This window comes from Chiloscyllium plagiosum, unplaced genomic scaffold, assembly GCF_037043375.1.
Source record: "Chiloscyllium plagiosum isolate Xiang-an unplaced genomic scaffold, Cpla_swu_hap1 HiC_scaffold_4, whole genome shotgun sequence".
Taxonomy (NCBI): Eukaryota; Metazoa; Chordata; class Chondrichthyes; order Orectolobiformes; family Hemiscylliidae; genus Chiloscyllium; species Chiloscyllium plagiosum.
This window is the reverse complement of record NW_028270142.1, coordinates 60,547,438-60,573,976: the sequence shown is the minus strand read 5'-3', so window position 1 is coordinate 60,573,976 and position 26,539 is coordinate 60,547,438. Positions and strand designations below refer to the sequence as shown.

General features: G+C 40.8%; 1 protein-coding gene across 3 annotated transcripts in view; it reads right to left on the bottom strand.

Annotated features, from left to right (window-relative positions):
- Positions 1 to 26,299, bottom strand: part of LOC122549487 (sorting nexin-31-like) — a 128,110-nt gene extending 101,811 nt beyond the window's left edge. Inside the window, exons 1-3 of one of the 3 annotated variants that reach the window (XM_087986285.1) lie at positions 25,684 to 26,299; positions 25,506 to 25,580; positions 868 to 985 (exon numbers count right to left, since the gene is read on the bottom strand). In XM_087986285.1, coding sequence (XP_087842411.1) covers positions 868 to 985; positions 25,506 to 25,580; positions 25,684 to 25,743 — 253 coding nt within the window. In that variant the 5' untranslated portion in view covers positions 25,744 to 26,299. The remainder of the gene's footprint in view (positions 1 to 867; positions 986 to 25,505; positions 25,581 to 25,683) is intronic. The other 2 variants (XM_087986284.1, XM_087986286.1) reach the window with 2 other exon arrangements.
- Positions 26,300 to 26,539: the final 240 nt, after the last annotated feature.

Genomic DNA, 26,539 nt, shown 5'->3' with positions numbered 1-26,539 from the left:
GCATTCAAATAGAACCAAATCACTGAGCATCCAGTTGCAGTAGGAGTTCAGTCAATGCTGGCAGAAGCCAGCCAACAGAGACCCAAATGAATAGATTCCACACAAGGTTGGTGCTGGGAATCGCCAATTTGTGGTCCAAAGATCCCTTTGAAGCACCGCTTCCCCTTCGTTTCCTCATTCTGGTTTACCAGGAAATGTCTCAATTTATTTTGCATCTTAGCTTCTTCTAGCCTGCCTGCTGCCTCCCACCAAGTTTTTCCAATGGCTGTGGCACCTTGAGTGCTTTCAAATTTCTACAATTAAAATTGTGCTGATTACATAACTATGCTGTGGCTTCAGTGTGTTAGAGAAACCTGAATTCAGCTAATTTAATCCCATTAAACACTATTCCACTTTCACCGATGACAGCCACTCAATGAAAACTATTGGTGCAAGACTAATCCAAAAGTGGCTTTGGTTTGAGTCATTTTTGATTTTTTTTTTAATTTAACCAAGGGTATTGAAATATTGCAATAACTTTTGAAATTGCTGGAACTTTAGTCCACCGAATTGCAGGAGCTCTCCTGCTTCTTTTCCCACAGAATTTTTCACAGGGAGCAATGAGGAGAAGAAAAGAGTCAGACCACAAACTGGGACTGGGGAAGTGAAGAAATAAAATGATTACATGTGAATGTTGGACAAGGATAGCATGTCGGAGAAGGATAGCATGTCCCAACCCACTTCAGTGTGTCAGGATTAGAGCTGGAATGCTGGCTGTTTCTCTCCCCTCTCACTCCTAAAACACATACTTAACTGAGCCAAAGGGCCACTTGTACAAGACAATTAGGTTAGCTATAAAAGATTAAACAATCAATTTGATAGACTTACCTTTCTGAAGATACTGCTGTAATTGAAGTCTTCTTTCTTCAGCTGTAGACTCAGTTTGTGCGAGATAACTCTTAGGTGGAAAATGTGGCACAAGATTGCTCCCAAAATAACGCCTCAACTAAAATGAACCAAATATTACTACATTAACCCAAGTACCGATTGATACAAAAATGTTGTAAAACTAAAAGGACTTGCATTGACAGTGCATTTCTTGACCTCTTAAAAACCTAAACAACTTTACAGCCATGATGTACTTTAAAGAATAGAAAATGCAGCCAATTTAATGCCGAGCACATTCCATCGAGACAAAAAAACTGCAGATACTGGAATCCAAAGTTGACAGGCAGGAAGTTGTAAGAACACAGCAAGCTAGGCAGCATCAAGAGGTGCAGAAGTCAGTGTTTTGGGTGTAACCTTTCTTCAGGGCTGGTGGGTATGGGGGGAGCTGCAGATAAAGGGCAGGGTGGTGAAGTGGGGATAACAACGACATGAAAAATGGTCAGCTAATTAGGGTTTGTTTTTAAAATAAGTGTTTAAAGCCATTAATTGAGGGACAGATGTTTGCCAGGGAGAACTTCCTGCTCTTTAAATTAGTGCCAAGGGATCCTTTACATTCAAAAGAAGGTGGCAGGTGGGACTTCAGTTTGGCATCTCATCTGAAAGACAGCATTGGCAACAGGTAACCAGGTCATAGAGATAGAATTTAAGAAATGTCTCAAAGGAGATGAGCACATTAGAAAAGCAGAGAGAAGTTTAGTGGTGAATCCCAAGACTTAAGGCTGAAAGTATACTCACCAGTAAATCTACTCAAAATATATCCCCGACTTTTATGAGATATTCTGTCAGATTCAAAGGACACTTATCCTGTATAACTGTATAGTTATTCTAGCATTACATCTAGTATGATCTTGAGACCACATAATTATACCTGTTATTGAATTGTCCTTCATCCAGAAGGTGTTTAGGGCCAACTAAATATGATTTTACATTAAATCTATGAACACAGGAGACAGTCTTCTAGTATCTATTTTAGACACTCTTCAGTGTGAAAGAAAGACTAGGATATATATATATAGCCCCTGTCGTGAATATCAGTCACTGCATGACAAAAGACAAAATGTTGTTTCTCCATTTAATGGCTTTAATTCACTTTACAAGTTAGCAGTCAGAGATTGGCTAATAATTCCTCATGAACTTAATGGTTGCTCTAATTTATCATTAAAAAGTCTTACATGTATTATGGACAACAGATTACGTATGAGGCTCAGTTTCAAGTCACACACCAGGCACTGCATCAAAACCACCTTCATTATCAGTTCATTTATGAGCTGGTTACCATAAAACATAGAAACAGGAGTCAGGTATTTAGACAGCAAGGTTGTTCTACCATCCAATATGGTCAGAGCTGAATGCCCTATTCAAAATGTTTTTATTTGACATTGCCCCATATTCCTATCCATCACTGGTATTTAGAAATCTGTAATTGCTAAACAATGACAAGGACATTGGTAGGACCACATCTTAACTACTGAGAGCTGATTTAGCCTCCCTATTTAAAGAGAGGATGTAAATGCATGGGAGACAGTTCATAAGCGATTTACCAGATTACTATCTGGCATGAGCAGATTGTCTTGTGAACGACAACGTGTTTCCACTGGAGTTTAGAAGAATGATTTGATTGAAGCAGAGAAAATCCTGAAATGGTCTTGACAAGGTGGACACGGGATGGAGTCAGAGTCAGAGTCCTACACCAGAGACAGCCCCTTTGGCCCAAACTGGTCCATACCAACCAAAATGTCCATCCATGCTAACCCCATTTCCCTGCATTAGACCCATATCGTTCGAAACCTTTCCTATCCATGTATTTGTCCAAATGTCTTTTAATTATGTTGTTAATGTACCTGCCTCAACCACTTCCGCTGGCATCTCATTCCATTTGTGTACCACCTTAGTGTAAAAACGTTGCCCCTCAGGTTCCCTTTTATTCTTTCCCCTCTTATATTAAGCTGATGTCCTCTAGTCCTCGATTCTCGAACCCTGGTAAAAAGACAGAGTGCATTCACCCTATTCATGCCTCTCGTGATCTTATGTACACTTCTATAGTCTCCTACACTCTAAAGAAAAAAAAACGTTCTAGCTTGTCCTATAACTCAGACCACTGAATCCAGGCAACATCCTTGTAAATTTCTGCTGCACTCTTTCCAGTTTAATAACTTCCTTCCAATAGCAAGATGACCAAAACTGCACACAATACTCCGAATGCGGCCTCACCAATGTTCTGTACCACTGCAACATAACTTTCCAACTTCTATACTCAATGCCCTGACTGACGAAGGCCAGTGTGCCAAAAGCCACCTTCACTGCCCTGTCTACCCGTGACTCCACCTTTAGAGAATCGTGCACCTGAACTCCAAGATCCTTAAGTGCCTACCATTCACCATGAAACTCCTGCCTTGATTTGACTTCCCAAAATGCAAGATCTCACGCTTGTCTATATTTAACCCCATTTGCCATTTCTCAGCCTACTTTCCCAGCTGATCAAGGTCCTGCTGCAATTTGTGCTAACTTTCTTCACTCTCCACAATGGTCTTTAGTAGAGTGATATGTCTTCTTTTTAGATTTGGGAGTTTACGTGCTGAGGATTATATATGCAATAAATACCATTGGTTGCAAATCCTTTCAGATCAAATGGATTGGTTGGAGCAACAGTTAGAGGCAATGAGGAATTTACAATAGCAAGGGGGTGTGACGGATGGCAGTTAGGAAGGGAGAAAAATCGCAGATACACAGTCACATAGATGGGTTAACTCCAGGCAAGGTAAGAGAGGTAGGCAGGTAGTGCAGGAGTCTTGTGGCTATCCCCATTTCAAACAAATATGCTGTTTTGGAAAATGTAGGAGGGGGAAATGGATTCTCAGGGGAACGTAGCACAAACAGCCAAGTTCCTGGTATCAAGACCTGCTCTAATGCAATGAGGGGTATGTCAGGTTCCAAGAGATTGGTTGTGTTAGGGGACCCTCTAATCCGAGGCACAGAAAATGTTTGTGGCCAGCAGTGCAAAATCAGAATAGTGCCAGGATCAAGGATGTCTCAGAGGGTGCAGAATGTTCTCAAGGGGGAAGAGCGCCCAGCCGGAACACGTTGTACACATTGGAACCAAGGACATAGAAAGGATGAGATTCTGAAGGGAGAATATAAAGAGAGTTAGGCAGGAATTTAAAATGGAGGCCCTCAAGGGTAGTAATATCTGGATTACTCCCGGTGCTACAAGCTAGTGAGAAGAGGATAGAGCAGATGAATTCATGGCACAGGAGTGGTGTATGGGAGAAGGATTCACATTTTTGGATCATTGGAATCTCTTCTGGGGTAGAAGTGACTTGTACAATGACAGACTGATTGCACCTGAATTGGAAGGTGACTAATATACTGGCAGAGAGATTTGCTCGAGCTGCTTGGGAAGATTTTAACTAATAAGGTGTGGAGGGGAGGGGAAACAAAAAAAAAAAAAGAGGGTTGGGATGCAGGGAGATACTGAGGAAAGCGATCAATCTGAGACTGGTACAGTTCAGAAAAGAAGCGAGTCAAACAGTCAGGGACAAAGCAAAATAAAACTGCACTGGGAGATAAATTAAACAGCATTTACTTCAATGCAAGAGGCCTAACAGGGAAGGCAGATGAACTCAGGGCATGGTTCAGATCATGGGACTGGGATATCATAGCAATTGCAGAAGTGTGGCTCAGGGATGGACAAGACTGGATCAAGGATGTCTCAGAGAGGATGCAGAATGTTCTCAAGGGGGAGAGGGGCCAGCAAGAGGTCATTGTCCATATTGGAACCATTGACATAGGAAGGGAAAAGGTGGAGATTCTGAAGGGAGATTACAGAGTGTTAGGCAGGAATTTAAAAAGGAGGTCCTTGAGAGTAGTAATATCTGGATTACTCCCAGTGCTACAAGATAGTGAGGGCAGGAATAGGAGAATAGAGCAGATGAATGCGTGGCTGAGGAGCTGGTGTATGGGAGAAGGATTCACATTTTTGGATCATTGGAATCTCTTTTGGGGTAGAAGTGACCTGTACAAGAAGGACGGATTGCACCTAAATTGGAAGGGGACTAATATACTGGTAGGGAGGTTTGCTAGAGCTGCTCAGGAGGATTTAAACTAGTGAGGTGGGGGGGTGGGGGAACCCAGGGAGATAGTGAGGAAAGAGATCAATCTGAGACTGATCTACAGTTGAGAACAGAAGCCAAACAAACAAACAAACCAAACAGGGACAAGGTAGGACTAATAAATTAAATTGCATTTATTTCAATGCAAGGGGCCTAACAGGGAAGGCAGATGAACTCAGAGCATGGTTAGGAACATGGGATTGGGATATCATAGCAATTACAGAAACATGGCTCAGGGATGGACAGGACTGGCAGCTTAATGTTCCAGGATACAAATGCTACAGGAAGGATAGAAAGAGAGGTAAGTGGGGGGGGGGGGGAGGCAGTTTTGATAAGGGATACTGTTTTAAAAAATTCTCAAGGTCAGGTTCGTAGGAGAGTAGTCTGACACAGAACAAACGACCAAGAGGCGAGTCTGCTAGAATATGGGCATTTTATTCCCCGCAGCGTCGCCACAACGGGTCCGGCTTATACTCACTCTACATGTTACCGGAACTGGGAGCCGTCAGTTCTCGTAGAGCGGTTGCCAACAACCCACGCTCGGCGGTTAAACGTAACCCCGGAGCAGACTCACCGAACTGGAGACTTTTCCAGCTGATATACTCTTTTCCAGATATAAACATTCATGTGAACAGCAGAGCAAGGCTAAAAAACACATTCCATTCTGGTTACATACAGATAAGAAGATTCACACGGGGAGGTGTGTAATAAGATTCACTCGGGACTAAGCAACACCTCCATTCCGGTTAGATTCACACATGTATTGGGACATAATTTTTAACCGTTTCACCACATTCCACTGCTTGGCCCAATACATGTGTTACATTATGCTTAATTCAGTTCAATTCGTTTCAGTTAATTTCAGTTCAGTCAATTCAGTGTAGTTCAATTCAGCTCAGTTCAGGTCTGTTCAGTTCAATTCAATTGTGTTCAATTCAGTTCCGTCCATTTCAATTCAATTTAGCTCAGTTCCATTTTGTTCCGTTCAATTTGATTCACTTCAGTTCCACTCAGTTCAGTTCAGTTCAATCCCATTCAATTCTGTTAACTCCGCTTCAGCTTTTTGGACATGCCCACATCCTCCGCTGTACCCCAGGCAAGGGGTTCTTCGACAGGACTGGGATCCTCTCTCAAACAAACTGCCACGTACATGCCCACATCCATGCCATCCCGGGACGGTCGGGACCTCCACAGTTTGTTCTTCTGGTTTCTTAGTCTTTTTCTAAAACATTGTTCTGTATCAAAATCTCTCCTCAATTGCGATTGATCCTGCTCGACTACGCCAAATGTTTTAAAAAATTCTCAAGGTCAGGTTCGTAGGAGAGTAGTCTGACACAGAACAAACGACCAAGAGGCGAGTCTGCTAGAATATGGGCATTTTATTCCCCGCAGCGTCGCCACAACGGGTCCGGCTTATACTCACTCTACATGTTACCGGAACTGGGAGCCGTCAGTTCTCGTAGAGCGGTTGCCAACAACCCACGCTCGGCGGTTAAACGTAACCCCGGAGCAGACTCACCGAACTGGAGACTTTTCCAGCTGATATACTCTTTTCCAGATATAAACATTCATGTGAACAGCAGAGCAAGGCTAAAAAACACATTCCATTCTGGTTACATACAGATAAGAAGATTCACACGGGGAGGTGTGTAATAAGATTCACACGGGACTAAGCAACACCTCCATTCCGGTTAGATTCACACATGTATTGGGACATAATTTTTAACCGTTTCACCACATTCCACTGCTTGGAATTTTACACCACAGATACCATTACAGCTGTGCTGAGGGAGGATATTCCCAGAAACACATCCAGGGAAGTTATTTGGGTGGAACTGAGAAATAAGAGAGAGATGATAACCTTATTGGGGATTGTATTATAGACCTCCTAATAGTCAGAGGGAAATTAAGAAACAAACTTATAAGGAAATCTCAGCTATCTGTAAGAAAAATAGGGTGCTTATGGTAGGGGCTTGTAACTTTCCAAAAATAGACTGGGACTGCCATAGTGTTAAGCATTTAGATGGAGAGGAATTTGTTAAGTGCATACAAGACAATTTTCTGATTCAATGTGGATGTACCTATTAAAGAAGGTGCAAAACTTGACTTACTCTTGGGAAATAAGGCAGGGCAGGTAACTGCGGTGTCAGTGGGGGAGCACTTTGGGGCCAGCGACCATAATTCTATTAGATTTAAAATAATGACAGAAAATAATAGACCAGATCTAAAAGTTGAAGTTCTAAATTGGAGAAAGACCAATTTTGACGGTATTAGGCAAGAACTTTCGAAAGCTGAATGGGGGCAGATGTTCGCAGGTAAAGGGATGACTGGAAAATGGAAAGCCTTCAGAAATTAGATAACGAGAATCCAGAGAAAGTATATTCCTGTCAGGGTGAAAGGAAAGGCTGGTGGTATAGGGAATGCTGGATGACTAAAGAAATTGAGTGTTTGGTTCAGAAAAAGAAGGAAGCATATGTCAGGTATAGACAGGATAGATCGAGTGAATCCTTAGAAGAGTATAAAGGAAGTAAGAGTATACTTAAGGACATCAGGAGGGCAAAAAGGAGACAGGAGATAGCTTTGGCAAATAGAATTAAGGAGAATCCAAAGAGTTTTTACAAATATATTAAGGACAATGGGGTAACTCAGGAGAGAATAGGGCCCCTCAAAGATCAGCAAGGTGGCCTTTGTGTGGAGCCGCAGAAAATGGGGGAGATACTAAATGAGTATTTTGCATCAATATTTACTGTGGAAAAGGATATGGAAGATATAGACTGTAGGAAAATAGATGATGACATCTTGCAAAATGTCCATGTTACAGATGAGGAAGTGCTGGATGTCTTGAAATGCATAAAAGTGGATTATTTCCCAAGACCTGATCAGGTGTACCCTAGAACTCTGTGGGAAGCTACAGAAGTGATTGCTGGGCCTCTTGCTGAGATATTTGTATCATCAATAGTCACAGGTGAAGTGCCGGAAGACTGGAGGTTGGCTAATGTAGTGCCACTGTGTAAGAAGGGTGGCAACGACAAGCCAGGGAACTATAGACCAGTGAGAGCCTGATGTCGGTGGTGGGCAAGTTGTTGGAGGGAGTCCTGAAGGACAGGATGTACGTGTATTTGGAAAGGCAAGGACTGATTAGGGATAGTCAACATGGCTTTTTGCATGGGAAATCATGTCTCACAAACTTGATGGAGTTTTTTGAGAAAGTAACAAAAAGGATTGATGAGGACAGAGCGGTAGATGTGATCTATATGGACTTCAGTAAAGTGTTCGACAAGGTTCCCCATGGGAGACTGATTAGCAAGGTTAGATCTCACGGAATACAGGGAGAACTAGCCATTTGGATACAGAACTGGCTCAAAAGTAGAAGACAGAGGGTGGTGGTGGAGGGTTGTTTTTCAGACTGGAGGCCTGTGACCAGTGGAGTGCCACAAGGATCGGTGCTGGATCCTCTACTTTTTGTCATTTATATAAATGATTTGGATGAGAGCATAAGAGGTACAGTTAGTAAGTTTGCAGATGACACCAAAATTGGTGGTGTAGTGGACAGCAAAGATGGTTACCTCAGATTACAACAGGATCTGGACCAGATGGACCAATGGGCTGAGAGGTGGCAGATGGAGTTTAATTCAGATAAATGCGAGGTGCTGCATTTTGGGATAGCAAATCTTAGCAGGACTTGTACACTTAAATAATAAGGTCTGAGGGAGTGTTGCTGACCAAAGAGTGCAAGTTCATAGCTCCTTGAAAGTGCAGTCGCAGGTCAATAGGATAATGAAGAACGCGTTTGGTATTCTTTCCTTTATAGGTCAGAGTATCGAGTACAGGGGTTGGGAGGTCATGTTGCGGCTGTACAGGACATTGGTTAGGCCACTGTTGAAATATTGCATGCAATTCTGGTCTCCTTCCTATCGGAAGGATGTTGTGGAAATTGCAAGGGTTCAGAAAAGATTTCCAAGGATTTTGCCAGGATTGGAGGATTTGAGCTATAGGGAGAGGCTGAACGGGCTGGGGCTGTTTTCCCTGCAGTGTCGGAGGCTGAGGGGTGACCTTATAGAGGTTTACAAAATTATGAGGGGCATGGATAGGGTAAATAGGCAAAGTCTTTTCCCTGGGGTCGGGGAGTCCAGAACGAGAGGGCATAGGTTTAGGGTGAGAGGGGAAAGATACAAAAGAGACCTACGGGGCAAGGTTTTCACGCAGAGGGTGGTATGTGTGTAGAATGAGCTGCTAGAGGAAGTGGTGGAGGTTGGTACAATTGCAACATTTAAGAGATATTTGGATAGGTATATGAACAGGAAGGGTTTGGAGGGATATGGACCGGGTGCTGGCAGGTGGGACTAGATTGGGTTGGGATATCTGGTCGGCATGGGCGAGTTGGACTGAAGGGTCTGTTTCTATGCTGTACATCTCTGACTGGTAGCTTAAATGTTCCAGGACACAAATGTTACAGAAGGACAGAAAGGGAGGCACGAGGGGAGGGGAAGTGGCATTTTTGGTCAGATTCAACATTGCAATTGTACTGAGGAAGGCCATTCCTGGAAATACATTCAAGGAGTTATTTGGGTGGAATGGAGAAGTAAAGGGATGATCTCCTTATTGGGATTGTATTATAGACCCCCTAATAGTCAGAGGGAAATTGAGAAACAAATTTGTAAGGAGATCTGTTCTCTGTAAGAATAATAGGGTGGTTTTGGTCAGGGATTTTAACTTTCCAAACATCGACCGGGACTGTCATAGTGTTAAGCATTTAGATGGAGAGAAATTTCTTAAGTGCGTACAAGACAATTTTCTGATTCAGTACGTGGATGTACCTCCTCGAGAAGGTGCAAAAAAACTTGACCTACTCTTGGGAAATAAGGCAGAGCAGGTGACCGTGGAGTCAGTGGGGGAGCACTTTGGGGCCAATGACCATAATTGTATTAGTTTTAAAATAGTGATGGAAAAGTATAGACCAGATCTAAAAGATGAAGTTCTAAATTGTAGAAAAGCCAATTTTGACGGTTTTAGGCAAGAACTTTCAAAAGCTGATTGGGCGCAGATGTTCGCAGGTAAAGGAACGGTTGAAAAATGGGAAGCCTTCAGAAATGAGATAACCAGAGTCCAGAGAGAGGATATTTCTTTTAGTTTGAAAGGAAAGGCTGGTAGGTGGAGGGAATACTGGATGACTAAATAAATTGAAGGTTGAGTTAATAAAAAGAAGGAAGCATATGTCAGGTATAGACAGGATGAATTGAGTAAATCCTCAGAAGAGTATAAAGGCAGTAGGAGTATACTTAAGAGAGAAATCAGGAGGGCAAAAAGGGGACATGAGATTGCTTTGGCAAATAGAATTAAGGAGAATCCAAAAGGTTTTGTAAATACATTAAGGACAAAAGGGTTACTAGGGAGAGAATAGGGCCCTCAAAGATCAGCAAGGTGGCCTTTGTGTGGAACCACAGGAGATAGGGGAAGATACTAAATGAGCATTTTGCATCAGTGTATACTGTGGAAAAGAACATGGAAGATATAGAATGTCGGGAAATAGATGGTGACATCTTGAAAAATGTGCTGTATGTCTTGGAATGCATATGTTAGATCTCATGGAATACAGGGAGAACTAGCCATTTGGATACAGAACTGACTCAAATGTAGAAGACAGAGGGTGGTGGTGGAGGGTTGTTTTTCCAGACTGGAGGCCTGTGACCAGTGAAGTGCCAGAAGGATCAGTACTGGGTCCACTACTTTTCATCATTTACATAAATGATTTGGATGCGAGCCTAAGAGGTATAGTGAGTTAGTTTGTAGATGACACCAAAATTGGAGTTGTAGCAGACAGCGAAGATGGTTACCTGAGATTACAATGGGATCTTGATCTGATGGGCCAATGGGCCAAGGAACAGCAGATGGAGTTTAATTTCAATATACGCAAGGTGCATCATTTTGGGAAACCAAATCTTAGCAGGGCTTATACACTTAAAATAATAAGGTCCTAAAGGGTGTTGCTGAACAAAGAGACCTTGGAGTGCAGGTTCATAACTCCTTGAAAGTAGAGTTGCAGGTAGATAGGATAGTGAAGGCGGCATTTGGTATGCTTTCTTTTATTGGTCAGAGTATTGAGTACAGGAATTGGGAGGTCATGTTGCATCTGTACAGGACATTGGTTAGGCCACTGTTGGAATATTGCATGCAATTCTGGTCTCCTTCCTATCAGAAAGATGTTGTGAAATTTGCAAGGGTTCAGAAAAGATTCCCAAGGATGTTGCCAGGGTTGGAGGATTTAAACTATAGGAGAGGCTGAATAGGCTGGGGCTGTTTTCCCTGGTGTGTCAGAGGCAGAAGGATGACCTTATAGTGGTTTATAAAATAATGAGAGGCGTGGGTAGGGTAAATAGACAAAGTCTTTTCCCTGGTGTGGTGGAGTCCAGAACTAGAGGGCATAGGTTTGGGGTGAGGGGGTGGGGGTGGGGGTGGGGGGGTGGAGGGGGAGATATAAAAGAGACCTACAAGGCAACCTTTTCCACACAGATGGTGGTATGTGTATGGAATGAGCTGCCAGAAGAAGCGGTGGAGGCTAGTACAATTGCAACATTTAAAAGGCATCTGAATGGGTATATGAATAGGTCGGGTGCTGGTAGATGCGACTAAATTGGGTTGGGATATCTGGTTGGCATGGACAAGGGTCTGTTTCTGTGCTGTACAGCTCTATGACTATGACATATGGAGAGAAAAGCAATAATAAAGTCTTGAAAGTCAAACTCTATAAAAGCAACAACACATTCAAGGTGAATCCGGTTTGGTAAACTATACAAAAAAAAAAGTGATTTTTAGGCCCCAAGAAATTCTTGTTCCTGATCTGAACAGAAAGTTGTGGAACTGAACTATGCCATCATGGCTCAGTTGTGACAAGTTCAGTTCCGATTTGGAACACTATGGCTCGAACTTCACTCCAGGACCTTGAGCACAGAATGTAGGCTGGCATTCCCTGTGGGAAACCAAGGCAGTACCTCGCTTATCATCTCATGCTAGCTGTTAAATCAAGGTTCCATTGTATAAAAGATGCCATTGCACTATTTTGGACAAGGAGGAGGAGATCTCTCCCTGGTGCCCTGAACTGACATTAAAATAGATGATCTGGCCATCATCCCAATGTTGTTTGCAGGTGTTTTCGCATACAAATTACCTACCATTACCTCACCTCAGGACAAACCGGTGTCATTAAAAACTATACTGAAAATGCATGTACAGATTTCACCTGTTACAACACGGAGTAAACTCTCCTACTTAATTTAAAACCAGCAACACAAAAGACTTATCCCATGCAGTAGTCTGTAAAAGTTTGAGTGGCCAAGATCTATTTCAAGTAAAAATTAACAACTTTATTTCTTAAAGTATAACAGAATAATTAACAAAACACTATTTACGATTTCTTTTCTAACCTATCTTCTACCTTTCCTTCTGTAATACTAGTCCAATAAAACTCCCAATTAAAGGTTTACAAAACAACACTTGTCTCAAAACCAGGCAGCTGCAAGTTCTTGTCTTTCGATCTACTGGTGTCTTCTTTTCTCCTGGTTAGGAATTTCTGCATCACAGGTTACTGATTGAAAAAGTACTTTGGAGAGAAATGTTTTTTTTTCCAAGCAATTTGGTACATGCTAGGCTTGGCAATTCTCCCCTCAACTGTTAAATATCGCTCTTCCCGCCCCCCCCATCTTAAACCCCAGAGTATCGGATTGGCTTTTAAGATTGTCAATATACTCAATTCAAACTTGATTGGAAATTGTTAATTTTAATCAGGGTATCATTTAAACTGATTGGCTGAACTTTAATTTGTTTTTGTCTCCAGACAGCAAACTACTAGAGTTGTTCAACCCAGTGTTACATCTATTGTTGCCGTGCCTGGTAGTTCTGCTGCTTTTAACTCTCAAAATGTACAGCCACATCTACATAACACACCACCCTAATCTGGCACTTGCATCGCACTGAGTTTTCCTTGTAATGATATCTAGTGGTTGTACATAAATTTATATTCACATTACTTTTTGTTATGCTTTTGTCCAACTTTGATATCCTAAATCCTTTTTTTAAAATGGTGTCTAACTGGAGAACCATTCATCCAACTGATACAAATAGAGGAAAAGCAAACTGTAAAGTTGCAATTGTCCTACTGGACAGTGGGGTTGCTCTCTCATTAGGGAGAGATGACTGGTGGTTTAATTAGAGGGTCACCACACCTCAGGCGAGAGGAGAGGTTGAAAAGAGTGTTTAGATTAGATTAGATTACTTAGTGTGGAAACAGGCCCTTCGGCCCAACAAGTCCACACCGCCCCGCCGAAGCGCAACCCACCCATACCCCTATATTTACCCCTTACCTAACACTACGGGCAATTTAGCATGGCCAATTCACCTGACCTGCACATTTTTGGACTTGTGGGAGGAAACCGGAGCACCCGGAGGAAACCCACGCAGACACGGGGAGAACGTGCAAACTCCACACAGTCAGTCGCCTGAGGCAGGAATTGAACCCGGGTCTCTGACGCTGCGAGGCAGCAGTGCTAACCACTGTACCACCGTGCCGCCCTCAAGTGTTCTTCGTGGTCATTTCAACTAGTATGAGAATTGAACCAACACTTTTGTCACTCTGCATCAAAACCAACCATCCAGCCAACTGAGCTAACTAGACCCCATCTTTATTGTTCAAGGTGTTTGTGTATTGAATATACTGGGTCTCCCAGGTCTGGCAAAGGCCCTGTCAGAATAGGAGGTTAGGGAGGTATAACATGTATTTCTTGTTTTAACAGTGAACCCTATAGCTGCCTGCCCAAATGGTTACATGCACTGACAGACAAGAAAGCAATTTATATCACTAATTGTGACAGTCCTAATGATCTGACCAGTCTCAGTATATACTTCTCCAAGAATTGCAAATTAATTCCAAAACTACAGGCTTCCACTTTGTCAGCACATTTGAGAAACAGAGAATGCAATCAACAATGCAGTTGGAGAGCTCAGTCTGAGAGGAGAGTAGAAAATCTCTCACCAGTCACTGGGCAAGCAGCTCGATTTTATACTGATACTTGTAAAGTAATTTTGTTTCATGGTATTAGATCTGCAAATTAAACATTGCTGGTCTAAATTTTAAATAAGCATCAAGAGTATGTCCATTTATACCCCACAGCCTTGTAATAAACTGGTGATATGCAAACTTAACAGGAACAAAGTACCTTATGGTTCAGACAGCCAAGTCTCACAGATCAAATGCTACAATTGATCACGATGTGGAAGTGCTAGTGTTGGATGTTAAAAATTACACAATACCAGATTATAGCCCAACAGGTTTATTTGGAAGTACTAGCTTTCAGAGCTCCTTCATCAACTAACTAGTGGGGCAGGATCATAAGACACAATTTATGGCAAAAGATCACAGTGGCATGCAAATAAAACGATATATTGAACAAACCTAGGTTGCTGTTAAGTCTTTCATTAATACGTAAATCCTAGAAATTGTTTCAAGTCACATTCCCAAGATAACTTAAGGTTTTATATTTTTTTTAAAAAGTGACATTTCAGCTCAGACAATGCATTCAAGTTTTAAGGTTAGAGTCTGTCTCTATCTTAATCTTGAGTCAGATTGAATTCTATTTTTGTTCCAAAAGCACCCAATCTGCAGGCAGTTAATCCATTTCACATTTTACAAATTCCTACTTTGGAAATAGAACCAGTATAGACTCATGACTGGGATACAGACAGACTCTAATCTCACAACTTTAATGCATTGTCTGAACTGAGATGTCACTTTTTTAAAAAAAAATATAAAACCTTAAGTTATCTCAAATGTGACTTGAAAGAAGTTCTGGGATTTACATATTAGTGAACCAAAACCTGCAACCTATTCTAAAAGATGAAAGACTTAACAGCAATCTATTGTTTCAATTGCATGACACGATGATCTTTTGCTATAAATTCTGTGTCTTATGAACCTGCCCCACTAACTACCTGAAGGAGCAGAACTCTGAAAGCTAGGACTTCCAAATAAATCTGTTGGACTATAACCTGGTATAGTGATCTTTAACATGCTAGTAGTGGGAATTTTAAAAAGTGCATCTGATGTTTATCTAGTCACTCCCACTATAAGTATGCATATAAATTCACTTTTATCATGGTAGGGCAAGCATGCATTGTCCAACACGAATTGCTCTTGAACCAAGTGGCTTGATCAGACATTTCAGGAGGGTAGTTAAGAATCAACCACATTGCTGTGGGTCTGGAGTTATATGTGGATCATATCAGGTGATACATATGTCCTTTAGGGAAGTGTATGACAATAGGAATAGGTGTGCTTGCGAGCTGTATTCCTCTACTTTTCACCAACAAATAGTGCATGGTAACAGGTTCTACATGCTGATCACGGTATGAATAGACCTTGACCATCTGCGTATGGCCATGCAGCTTAGAGTGAACATACTGAACGCATACATCATTCATTAACTTCTGTATAAAGAACAGCCACTTGGGCAAAATAATAAGGGAAGTTGCTGTCTAAAGAGGAGGAGATGTGTAGATTGCAAAATAATAAAGGGAAAAAAGTTGCTATCACTCCCTGCATCCCAGAAAAATACAGTAGAATAGAAATAAATGAGACGCCATGCAGGTCCAAATTGATCTTTTGCTAAATTCCCTTTTCTCAATGAAAACAGTCAGGGTACAATAATTGGCCTGGCTGAGTGGGGGTTGGGACAGAGACAACAGCCAGGCTTTACCCTCCTGAGAAATATTCAATAATTCCTGCTGACAAACACATTTTACTGTCAGGATTAGGCTACAATGTCATTGACTTACTAACATCCGCTAAATCAAATGTGACTATACAAAATTGACCATCAGGAAATGTCAAACTGAGTCCATCAAACCAGTCCCTGTTGAAGACAAACCACTTGAGTAAAGATGGGATCCAGACCACAGAATTATATTTCAGCATAACCTCTTGACCTCATGACAAATGAGCAATCTATTTAAAAGGAAGGACACAATGCTGCCTTTGTAGAAACTGTGCAGGTAAAGGGAGTGTCACCATAAAGACAGATAATATCTACATATTCATGTGTCTTCTCTGAAACCATAACAGAAAATGTACATTAAACATTTCCTCATTATTAAAAAGGTTTTCTTCCCACTACCATTTCAACATCCAGCTCCATATTGGGACGGTCAGAAAGTGCCTCCTTTCTACACAGTGATCTTTCTACACTGTGTTGTTGCAATTATCAGGATATCACCTGCGTCAGCACGGAATAGTTAGAAACATAAAAGTACACAATCCTCAGGGACTATTTCATTTTATTGAAATATAATGCTTTTGGAAATCAACACCACAATGGGAGTGCCCCAGAACATTCACGAAGTACTTGGAACCTGGTAGACCGTCTTGTTGGTTTGGCACCCGAAGATCAAAAAATACGAAATCAAAATCAAACACCAGCTAGTAAACAGCTACAGGCATTACGTCAACCGAAATAGTATTTATAACAGGTAGAATTACACTTTATATTACATCATGTACTATTTAAAGGTAAGGGCAAACAATTTAATCATTCACCACCTATTCTACAATATTCCTTTACACTCTAGTACCAAATAAATTCCCCTAGTGCACAAAACATACATTTCAATGAGGGGCAAACCATTTACTCAATTCAAAAGATTCTTTCATCTCATGTATTCCCTCCCTTAGTCAACTTTGCAAAGTGAAGCTCATTAACATTGCTATTTGGCAAAATTGACAAAACAATACTATTAAAAAAAACCTAATTGCTTTGCTGAAGAGGTAAATGGTTCCTCTCCCCCAGACCCATTTAAATGCATCCTTGGGATCATCTAATCTCAATTTTCTAATTTACTGCAACAACCACAGTAAAATATCCCAAAGAGCTTCACAATAGCAATTTCAAACAAATGTGATAGATTCACAAAAGCGAATATTGCAATAGGTGACCATAATGTTGGTCAGAGAGGTAGCAGTACCTTAAAAAGGAGAAAGAGTTGGATAAGTGGAGATATTTAATAGGCGTGCAATTGAAAATCAGGGATAAGCAAAAAGCCAGAACTGGAGTGCAGATATTGCAGAGAACTTGAGGGCTGGGGAAGGTTATCAAGCTGGGAAGGAGTGAGGCTATTATGGAATTCAAGATCAAAATCTTTGTAGAACAACAATGAGCCCATTGAGTCATGCCAGGTAACAAGTTTGCATCTTTTCACCTTTGGTGGATTATCAGAATTTAAACTTTACATATGAATAACATACATAAGAACCAATTCCACATCCACCTAGTCATGTTGCACTTTTTCAATTTAAAATGGGAGTTTGTTGTATTCAATAAAGCTAACAGGAGTTTCAATATTTCAACTCTCCCATTTATCTTCAAGACTACCAAAGGTAGAAATGATACATAACCATGTTGAGGAAACAATTAGGAAGATTGATGGGAGGGGTTAGGAGTGTTTATATTGGAGAAGAGATAACTGAGGAAATTGATTGAAATATTCGAAATGACAGGAAGTCCAAACAGCGTAAATAAGGGGAAAGAGTCCTCATTCATGAGAGGCACAGATTATTAAAAGACAAAAGCAAAGATAAACTTTTTTATGCAATAAGTCCTGCCTAAGGATGCATCCACAAAGGCAACCAGAAAGAATTAGCTTATGTCCAAAGAGGAACAATTTGCAGTGTTACAGGGGTAAGACAGAAGAACGGCACTAAGACAGATTCTCAGTTAAAGAGACTATGCAGAAATGATTGGCAGAATGGCCTCCCTTGCAGTGTAGCAATTTTGTGAATGTATGTGTAGCTTGGAGGGAAACTTGCAGGTTGTGGTGTATTGGTGTCCTTGTCCTTCCAGATGGTAGAGGTCACAGGTTTGGAATGTGCTGTCGAAGGAACTTTGAGGAGTTGCTGCAATGTATACCAAATGATACATACCACAATCACCATATCAGTATTGGAGGGAGTAAATTTTGAACGTTGTGGGTGCTTTGCGCAGTGTACAGAATTGTCCTGGATGATGCCAAGCTTCAAGTGTTGTTGAGTTGCACTATACAAGCAAGTGACAAGTATTCCATCACACTCTTAACTTGTGTCTTGTAGATGGTGGACAGATTTGGAAGAAATAAGTAGTGAGTTATTTGTTGCAAGATTCCCAACCTGCTCTTGTAGCCACAGTACTTCTATGGCCGGACCTGTCTCGTCTCTAGCCAATGATAGTCCCCAGGATATTGAAAGGGGAGTATTCAGTGATGGGCAATACCATTGAATGTCAAGTTGAGGTGGTTAGATTCTCCCTTGAAGATATTCATTGACTACATTTATGTGGTCTGAATGTTACTTGCCCCTTATTAGCCCAAATCTGGGTTTTCCAGATTTCTGCACATGAACACAGACTGTTTCAATATCTGAGGAGTCATAAATGATACAGAACATGATGTAATTATCAGCAAATACCCCCATTTCTGATCTTAAATTCTAGAAGTACTGGATAGGTTAGATGCAGAAAGGATGTTCCTGATGGTGAGAGCAGTCTAGAACCAGTAGTCATAGTTTAAAAAGAGAAGGGGTAAACCTTTTAGGACTGAAGGGAAGATAGTTTCTTCAGAGAGAGTGGTGAACCTGTAGAATTCACGACCACAGGAAGTGTTTGAGGCCAAAACATTTTTTTCAAGAGAGGTAGATATAGCTTGTGGCTAACAGATTCAAATAATTGGGGGTGAGAGTGGTTTACAGAATAGCATTAAAAGGTATTTAGCTTGATGGTCAGCCATAATCATACTGAATGGTGGAGCAGGCTCCAGGGGTCAAATGGCCCAGATTTGCTCCTTTGCTTTTTTTAAAAATTTCTATTAAGGAACCAAAGGTGGTGGAGCCTAGACACTACCCTAAGCAGGTCTTCTGATCAGGACAGATTTGATTGACTTTTAACAAGTATAAACATTTTCCTTGTGCCAGGTGGGAATCTAACCAGGGATATTTTCCCCCAGTTTTTATTTGATCCAGGTTTTGCTGGGGTTCCTTGATGACATGCTCAGTCAAACATTGCCTTGACATAAAATAACTTTCACCCCATCTCACATCCTGTGTTTAAGATTAATGAGCATGGCTAGTGGCAGAACCAACAAATGTTCAGTGGTATTGGTGGAAGAGGTAGAACTTTGAGGGACACCAGCTGTTCACAGGTGAAGGATCCTCCAGGAAGAGGAGTTTCCTTAAACAAGCAAGGAAGTCAATAAGAAACTACCTCATTGATATTTTTTTCATGCATATCTCCTTGAAATTGAAAATGAAAGGCTCTCATGCACTACTGAAGAGGAGATGTGGAAAAATGAACAGAGGAAATGTCCTTATGTAGTTTACTACTTCATTCATTCTAGAAAACCTGCATTTCTAGTTAGAGGGAGAAGTTACCATTTTAATATACTGCAGAATTTTATCACAAGGCATACATAAATGTAAGCTGGAAATGTGTTGCTGGAAAAGCGCAGCAGGTCAGGCAGCATCCAGGGAACAGGAGAATCGACGTTTCGGGCATACGCCCTTCTTCAGGAAGGGCTTATGCCCGAAACGTCGATTCTCCTGTTCCCTGGATGCTGCCTGACCTGCCGCGCTTTTCCAGCAACACATTTCCAGCTCTGATCTCCAGCATCTGCAGACCTCACTTTCTCCTCATACATAAATGTAAATTCTTCATTAAAAGTGTTTTCCCCCTATTCTTTGCAAGACAGCAGTATGTGTTTAACTCACAAATGTGACTTAAAATTCCATGACTGGTAAAAATGACATACACAACCCTCTCATGGCGGCTATCACTTCCAAGCATAACTGACTAGCAAGTTCAGTTCTCAGTTCAAAAATACCACTTGACATCAAATACACAGCAAGCAATCACTGACATTCTGTTGAGGTTAACACCCTCTGCAGTCAACCTGTACATGATATCAAATATTGTTAATGGACAGATTGCTTATCTTTCGGTACTTGTATGTGTGGAGATGTCACATTTCTTTCATTTAGGGTCACCTGATAATCTAGTTTGACTAATGTAACAGCATCTCAATTTTAATCTGTAATTTAGGAAAACAAGGCAATAATTCAATTATCAAACATTTCATTTAGTTACTAGCATTCCTGTGGCATTTATTTTTTAGATGTATTTTATATTTGTCCCTTTCAAATGGATATCACATCAAGGAGGAGAAAGTGAGGACTGCAGATGCTGGAGATCAGAACTGAAAATGTGTTGCTGGAAAAGCGCAGCAGGTCAGGCAGCATCCAAGGAACAGGAGAATCGACGTTTCAGGCATAAGCCCTTCTTCAGGAATAAGCCCTTCTTCCTGAAGAAGGGCTTATGCCCGAAACTTCGATTCTCCTGTTCCTTGGATGCTGCCTGACCTGCTGCGCTTTTCCAGCAACACATTTTCAGCACGGATATCATATCATGCCCACTTTGAAGTTAAATTCACTTATGGGAAATAATAGGCCCATTAAACTCTACCCTTGTCCCATGGGATTTGCTCTGAAAAAAATTTTTTTATTTTTTTTAAAATGGTGTATTGGTTTCTTCTTTCTCCCTCTCCAATTGTAATCTCTTCCCTTTCCAGCTATCTGAAAAGATCAAACTTACATATTTATAAAGTCTGATCCAGAGCACTTTATCACCAGTAAAGAAAGAAACTTTAAGAGGAAATGCAATAAAGATGTTGAAGATCAGGAAAAACATTGTGTAATTAAAGACAATTAGTTGCCAGTGGTTAGTAATCAGAGGGCACAGATTTAAAGTAATTGGAAGAGTATCAGACACAAGATGGAGTTTTTTTGAAATATATACATATACGAAGTTGTGGTGATCTGGAATGCATTGTTTTAAAGGTGAGGGACAGCAAATTCAATGCTAACTTGCACAAAGGGAATAGACATGCGTTTGAAGGAGAAATGCTTGCAGAGCTTTAGGGAATGAGGAGTTGAGTATAACTGAATTTATATCACTTTCAAATGAATGAACACAGGTAGAAGAACCAAATGATCACTTCTTTAAATACACTCCTTCCAAATTCAAACATCTGCTTGTTTGAAATATTTCTGACAGTCAGGAAATTTTGCAAAAAAATTGTGAAAGGTGATAACTTTAATCTTCTATTGTAATCAACTAGATAAAAATGCTATCACAAAAGTGACCACTCCACATACATGTGTGTGCATTCTCCCATGATTCTAAACACCTTTTGAAGCCGTCACTGTTAAAACATAACAGTCAATTTGGGCATGGTAAACAATAATGACATGAATAACCAGCTAATGAAATTTAGTGGTGCTGCATGGTAGATAAATATTAGATCATGGAGACAATTACTATAAAACCAAAAAATTGTGGTTTTGCTTCAGATTTCCAGCATCCAAAGTGCTGGAGAAACTTAGCAGGTCTGGCAACATCGGTCGAAAGAAAAACAGAAAACTTGGAGTCCAGTGACCCTCCATCAGAACACAGGGATAATTAGTCTTCAAATGATGCCTACTACTTCGGTAGATCGAAGCTCTAACAATGTAACCTTCCCACAATAAAGCATTGAAACAAAATCTTGAACAGATTTGGCAAGGTAAATACTGAATGTTTCCTCGTTTTGGGGGATAATCTAGTACAAGTGGACACAGTATCATATTGAAGAGGGAGGAGGTATTTCTTCTGTGGGTTTCTGAGTTATTGTTGAAACTTTATTGCTGGAACAGCACAGCAGGTCAGGCAGCATCCAGGGAACAGGAGATTCGACGTTTCGGGCACAGGCCCTTCTTCAGGAAATAGGGCCTGTGCCCGAAAAAGGGCCTGAAGAAGGGCCTGTGCCCGAAACGTCGAATCTCCTGTTCCCTGGATGCTGCCTGACCTGCTGTGCTGTTCCAGCAATAAAGTTTCAACTTTGATCTCCAGCATCTGCAGACCTCACTTTCTCCTTTCTGAGTTATTGGAAATTTTGGCACTAGGGATTTGTGGAGTCTGGATCATTGAATACATTTGCAGTTAGACAGAAAGGTCTGAAGCCAAACAGATGTTGAGGGTGATTGGTAACTTGCAGTAAAGTGGAGTTGGGTCAAGATCTAATCAGCTATGATCATGAGTATTTCTCCCCCCTGATATTAGGGCTGTTGTTGTGGTTTTGCTTAAAATTTTATCTGATATGAATATCCAGATGAGGGACATTATAATTATTTCATTATTTGATTGAATAAGTGATAGATCTAACTGAAAATATAACATTGTGCAAAAAGCAATATTCTCTTCATGATGGTACACTTACACTGTAGTTTTAGATCTCAAGACCATAAGATATAGGAGCAGAATTAAGCCATTCAGCCCAAATATGCTCTTCCATTGAATCATGGCTCACATGTTTTTCAATCCTATTCTCCCACCTTCTCCCCAGAGCCTTTGACCCCCCACCCCCACCCCTTGCTCATCAAGAACCTATCTCTGTCTTGAATACACTAAAATGACCTGGCCTCTCATCCACAGCCCACTATAGTAATGAGTTCCACAGATTAACCACCCTCTGGCTCAGTTCTAAAGGATTGTCCCTTCACTGAGGCTTTGCCCTCAGTCCTAATCTCTTCCAGGAGTGTAAACATTATCTTAATGTCCACTCTATCCAGGCCTTTCAATAGTTTGTAAGTTTCAATGAGATCTCCACACATCCTTCTATACTCCATTGATTACAGACCAGAGTCCTCAACCACTCCTCATAAGATCAGGATTCCCAGAATCATTCTTGTGAACGTCTTCAGGACTCCCTATAAGGCCAGCACATCCTTTATTAGGTACAGGGTGTAAAACTACTCTCAATATTCCGAAGTAGTCCCAGAGGTTTATGCAGCCTCAGAAATAAATCCTCGCTCTTGTATTTTAACTCTTGAAATGGATGCGAACATGGCATTTGGATTCCTAACTGCCACTAAATCTGCATGTTAACCTTAAGAGAATCCTGAATTCAGACTAGAGTCCTTTTGTACTTCAGATTTCTGAAGCCTTTCCCAATAAAAAATAATCTACACCTCTATCCTTCCGACCAAAATATACAACCTCGCTCTTTCCTGTTATATTCCATCTACCACTTCTTTGCCCAGTCTTCTAGCCTGTCCAAGTCTTCCTGCTTTCTTAATATGACTTGTCCCTCCATTTATATTTCTGACACCTGCAAAGTTAGCAACAATGCCATCAGTTCCTTAATCCAGATTGTTAATGTAAAGCACGAATAGTTGTGATACCATTACTGATCCCTGCAGAACTCACCAGATGCCATCCTGAAAAATACTCCTTTATCTCCACTCTCTGCTCTATTCATGTGAGTACATTGCCTCTTGTCTTATTTAAGAGAGAGTGTCCTGTGTGGCATCTCATCATAGGCCTTCTGGAAATCCAAATAGATGACATCCAAAGGAGATGGCTCTCCTTTGTTTAATTGCTTGTTACCTACTCCAAAAGAACTCTAACAGATTTGTCAGGTATGACAAAACCATGCTAACTCAACTCTATTTTACCATGTACCGAGTACTCTGTAATCTCATCCTTAATAATGGACTCTAAATTTTTTTTAAAAAAACAATGGCCATGGTCAGGCTAACCGGCCTATAATTTCTGGTCTTTGGCCTCCCTCCCGTCTTAAAGAGGGATATTATATTAGCCATTTTTCCAGTTCTTTGGAAATCTCCTTGACTCCAGTGATTCCTGAAATATCACAACCAATGCCTCTATAAATCTTAAACTACCCTGTTCAGAACTCTGAGATGTAGTCCATATGGTCTAGGTGATTTATCCACCTTCAAACCTTTCCGTTTCTCCAGCACCTTCTCATCAGCGATGGCCACTTCATTCACCTCCACCCTTGATTCTCTAGAAGTTCTGGTAAGCTACTGGTGACTTCAATCATGTTTTCAAAGGGGAACAGCAATATGACATTTAAAATTGAACTCCAACTCAGTTAAGATATTTCATTACAAGACAAGTGAAACAAGTAATCTGATAGATAAACAATGCAGTTTGGCCAATAACCGCAATAAGAGATGGGTGTCACAAAAATACAAGAAAAACAAAACGTTACATCTGGTATCCTAGTGAGTACTGACTTAACAGAATGGGCTGGAAGTGAAAGTGAATTCCTGACTATTTCTGTATACTGTATTTCCATTTTGATGTAGAGAAACTTCTGAATATTTTTAAACTGTAAAATGTTTTCAAGGCCCTTTAGCGTCAGTAGCATTTCCAATTTGATTAAAGTTAGCTCTTTTGTTTTTTTGCAAATATACCAATTATCACATACATTGCTATGATGTTACAAGCTGATATTTGAATTTGGAGGGACAGTGTTTTTTTTAAAAAGAGGGACTGATGCTGATCTGAGATAAAGAAAACTGAAGGTTGAAACATCATGATTCCCAACTAATAAGCACAAAATAGGTAGACTGATGTCTCCATCACTGGACCAACAGATTGTTGCTTTCTAGATATTATTTCATATAATAAAAATGGTTATATGAAGATAGTTTGATTATACAATTCATTTTATGGCTCAAAAGGGCAGAGGACCTTTACAAAAAGGTGTTCATTTGTATGCCTCCTAGAGGGCACTAATATTAGATAACAGAGCAAATGTGATCTTTTGTGCATTTGTCATTGTAAAAAAATATTATTTTGCTGTTCCCTACTAAGGTCACCATGCTCTTATTAGAGATAGGGCTGCTCTCTCATTAGTGAGAACTGGTGGTGGTGGTTTCAACTGGGGGTTACTATGCTTCAGGTAAGGAGAGAGATTGAAAAGGAGGGTCCTTCATGGTAACCTCAACCAGTGTGAAAATTGTAGCCAACAGCCTGGGATTATTCTGCATCACAAACTAGCCATCCAGCTAACTGACCAATGTTTCTAATTGGGAGGTTATTGAAGAAAGAAAGCCTATTTGTTTTAATGAATTACTATTTTGATTTTTGTTGCATTATAAGTCAGTATCGTGAAAATACTCAAATAGAATGGCAGAAACAAACTCAAGGGGCCATATGTCCTACCTTTATTTCTTCTGTTCTCGAGGAGCCAAGACTGAAGCAAAGAGTTATTTGTTTTCTAGTTCCATAGATAAAGATCTTCATACAAATATTAAGACCAAGAACAATGAAAGGGCAGGCACGTTCTTAAGCATGTAGAAACATGACAATAATGCACCTTTTCTGAAGATTTTAATCTGTGAAATATTTTGAAAGCCCTTTAAAGTTGCAAGATCTCAGGGCAGCTCTACGATGAAATGGGTCATCAATAGTGTTTACAAGTAGGTGCAACTACTTAGTCATTGAAGACTAATTAAAGAACCTCAAGTTCAATTCAGGAAGAAAAAAAAACATAATTGGTCTGAATATAGGTTGGGACAGGTTAACTCACACCTCACTTCAGAGGCACACAATCACTTACCTTTTCATTCCATCTATGGAGCTGGCTGTACCTTAGTTTACAAAAGAGAAATCCCTCCAGGTAAATGTCGTAAATCTGGCAAAGGAAACACAAAAAGGCACTTTTAATGATTCAACGTTTCAGAAAGAAATAAAACTGGAAAAGACCACGGTGTTTTGAAAAGTGACAAGCCATTTACCATATAGCATACTCCCAAAGAGTCGTTCCCCTTCTCAGTCTGGGCGATGGTGAATTGCATTCTAGCATTCAACCCAAGGATAATCTCACCAACGACTAAAGGCACGCGCCTGTTTATACCGAGATGCTACAATCCTCTCCTTCTCAGCCTCCAGGGAGTTTTTGGGCGGTAGCAGAGGCGGAGATTTCTGGTTCGGAGGATGAAGTTAGTTAAGGAATTTACCTGTGTAAATACCTGAGCTTTTCCAGAGGCCAGTTCCAACCTTTTGCAATTGTATTCCAAAACAACAGCCGTTTGCTTCCCCGAGGGGAAGAAACTCGTTTTAAAAAGCAAACACAAACAGGTCATTCCTTGTTTCAGGTTAACTCCTAATTATAGAGACAACCCCCGATAGTTGAGATATGGAGGTGAAAGTACTCATGTTGGATAAAGTTAAAATTCACATGACACTGGGTTATAGTCCAACAGGTTTATTTGAAATCACAAGCTTTCGGAGCCCCAGCTCCTTCCTTCGGCACCTTACGGTTTCAAATAAACCTGTTGGACTATATAACGCGGCGTGTTGTGAATTTTGACTCTAATATTGAGAAAAGACCCCTATCAAACTTCCCGCTTGAAGAGACCACCAATACCAAGCAAAAAAAATAACAGCAGCACTGTTCTTTTCGATGGCCTTGTGAAAAGAGATCGAGTTTGAGTTGTTTAAAGTAACGCGTTATGGATGAAAGGGAACTGGTGGTGGGCTTAGATTTCTAGAAGATATTTATGGAGTCCCACGTCAAAACGTATTGTGGAAAATGAAAGCACGTGGTGCTGGGGGTGGCACATAAGGCTGGCTATTAGGAAGAAACAAGCA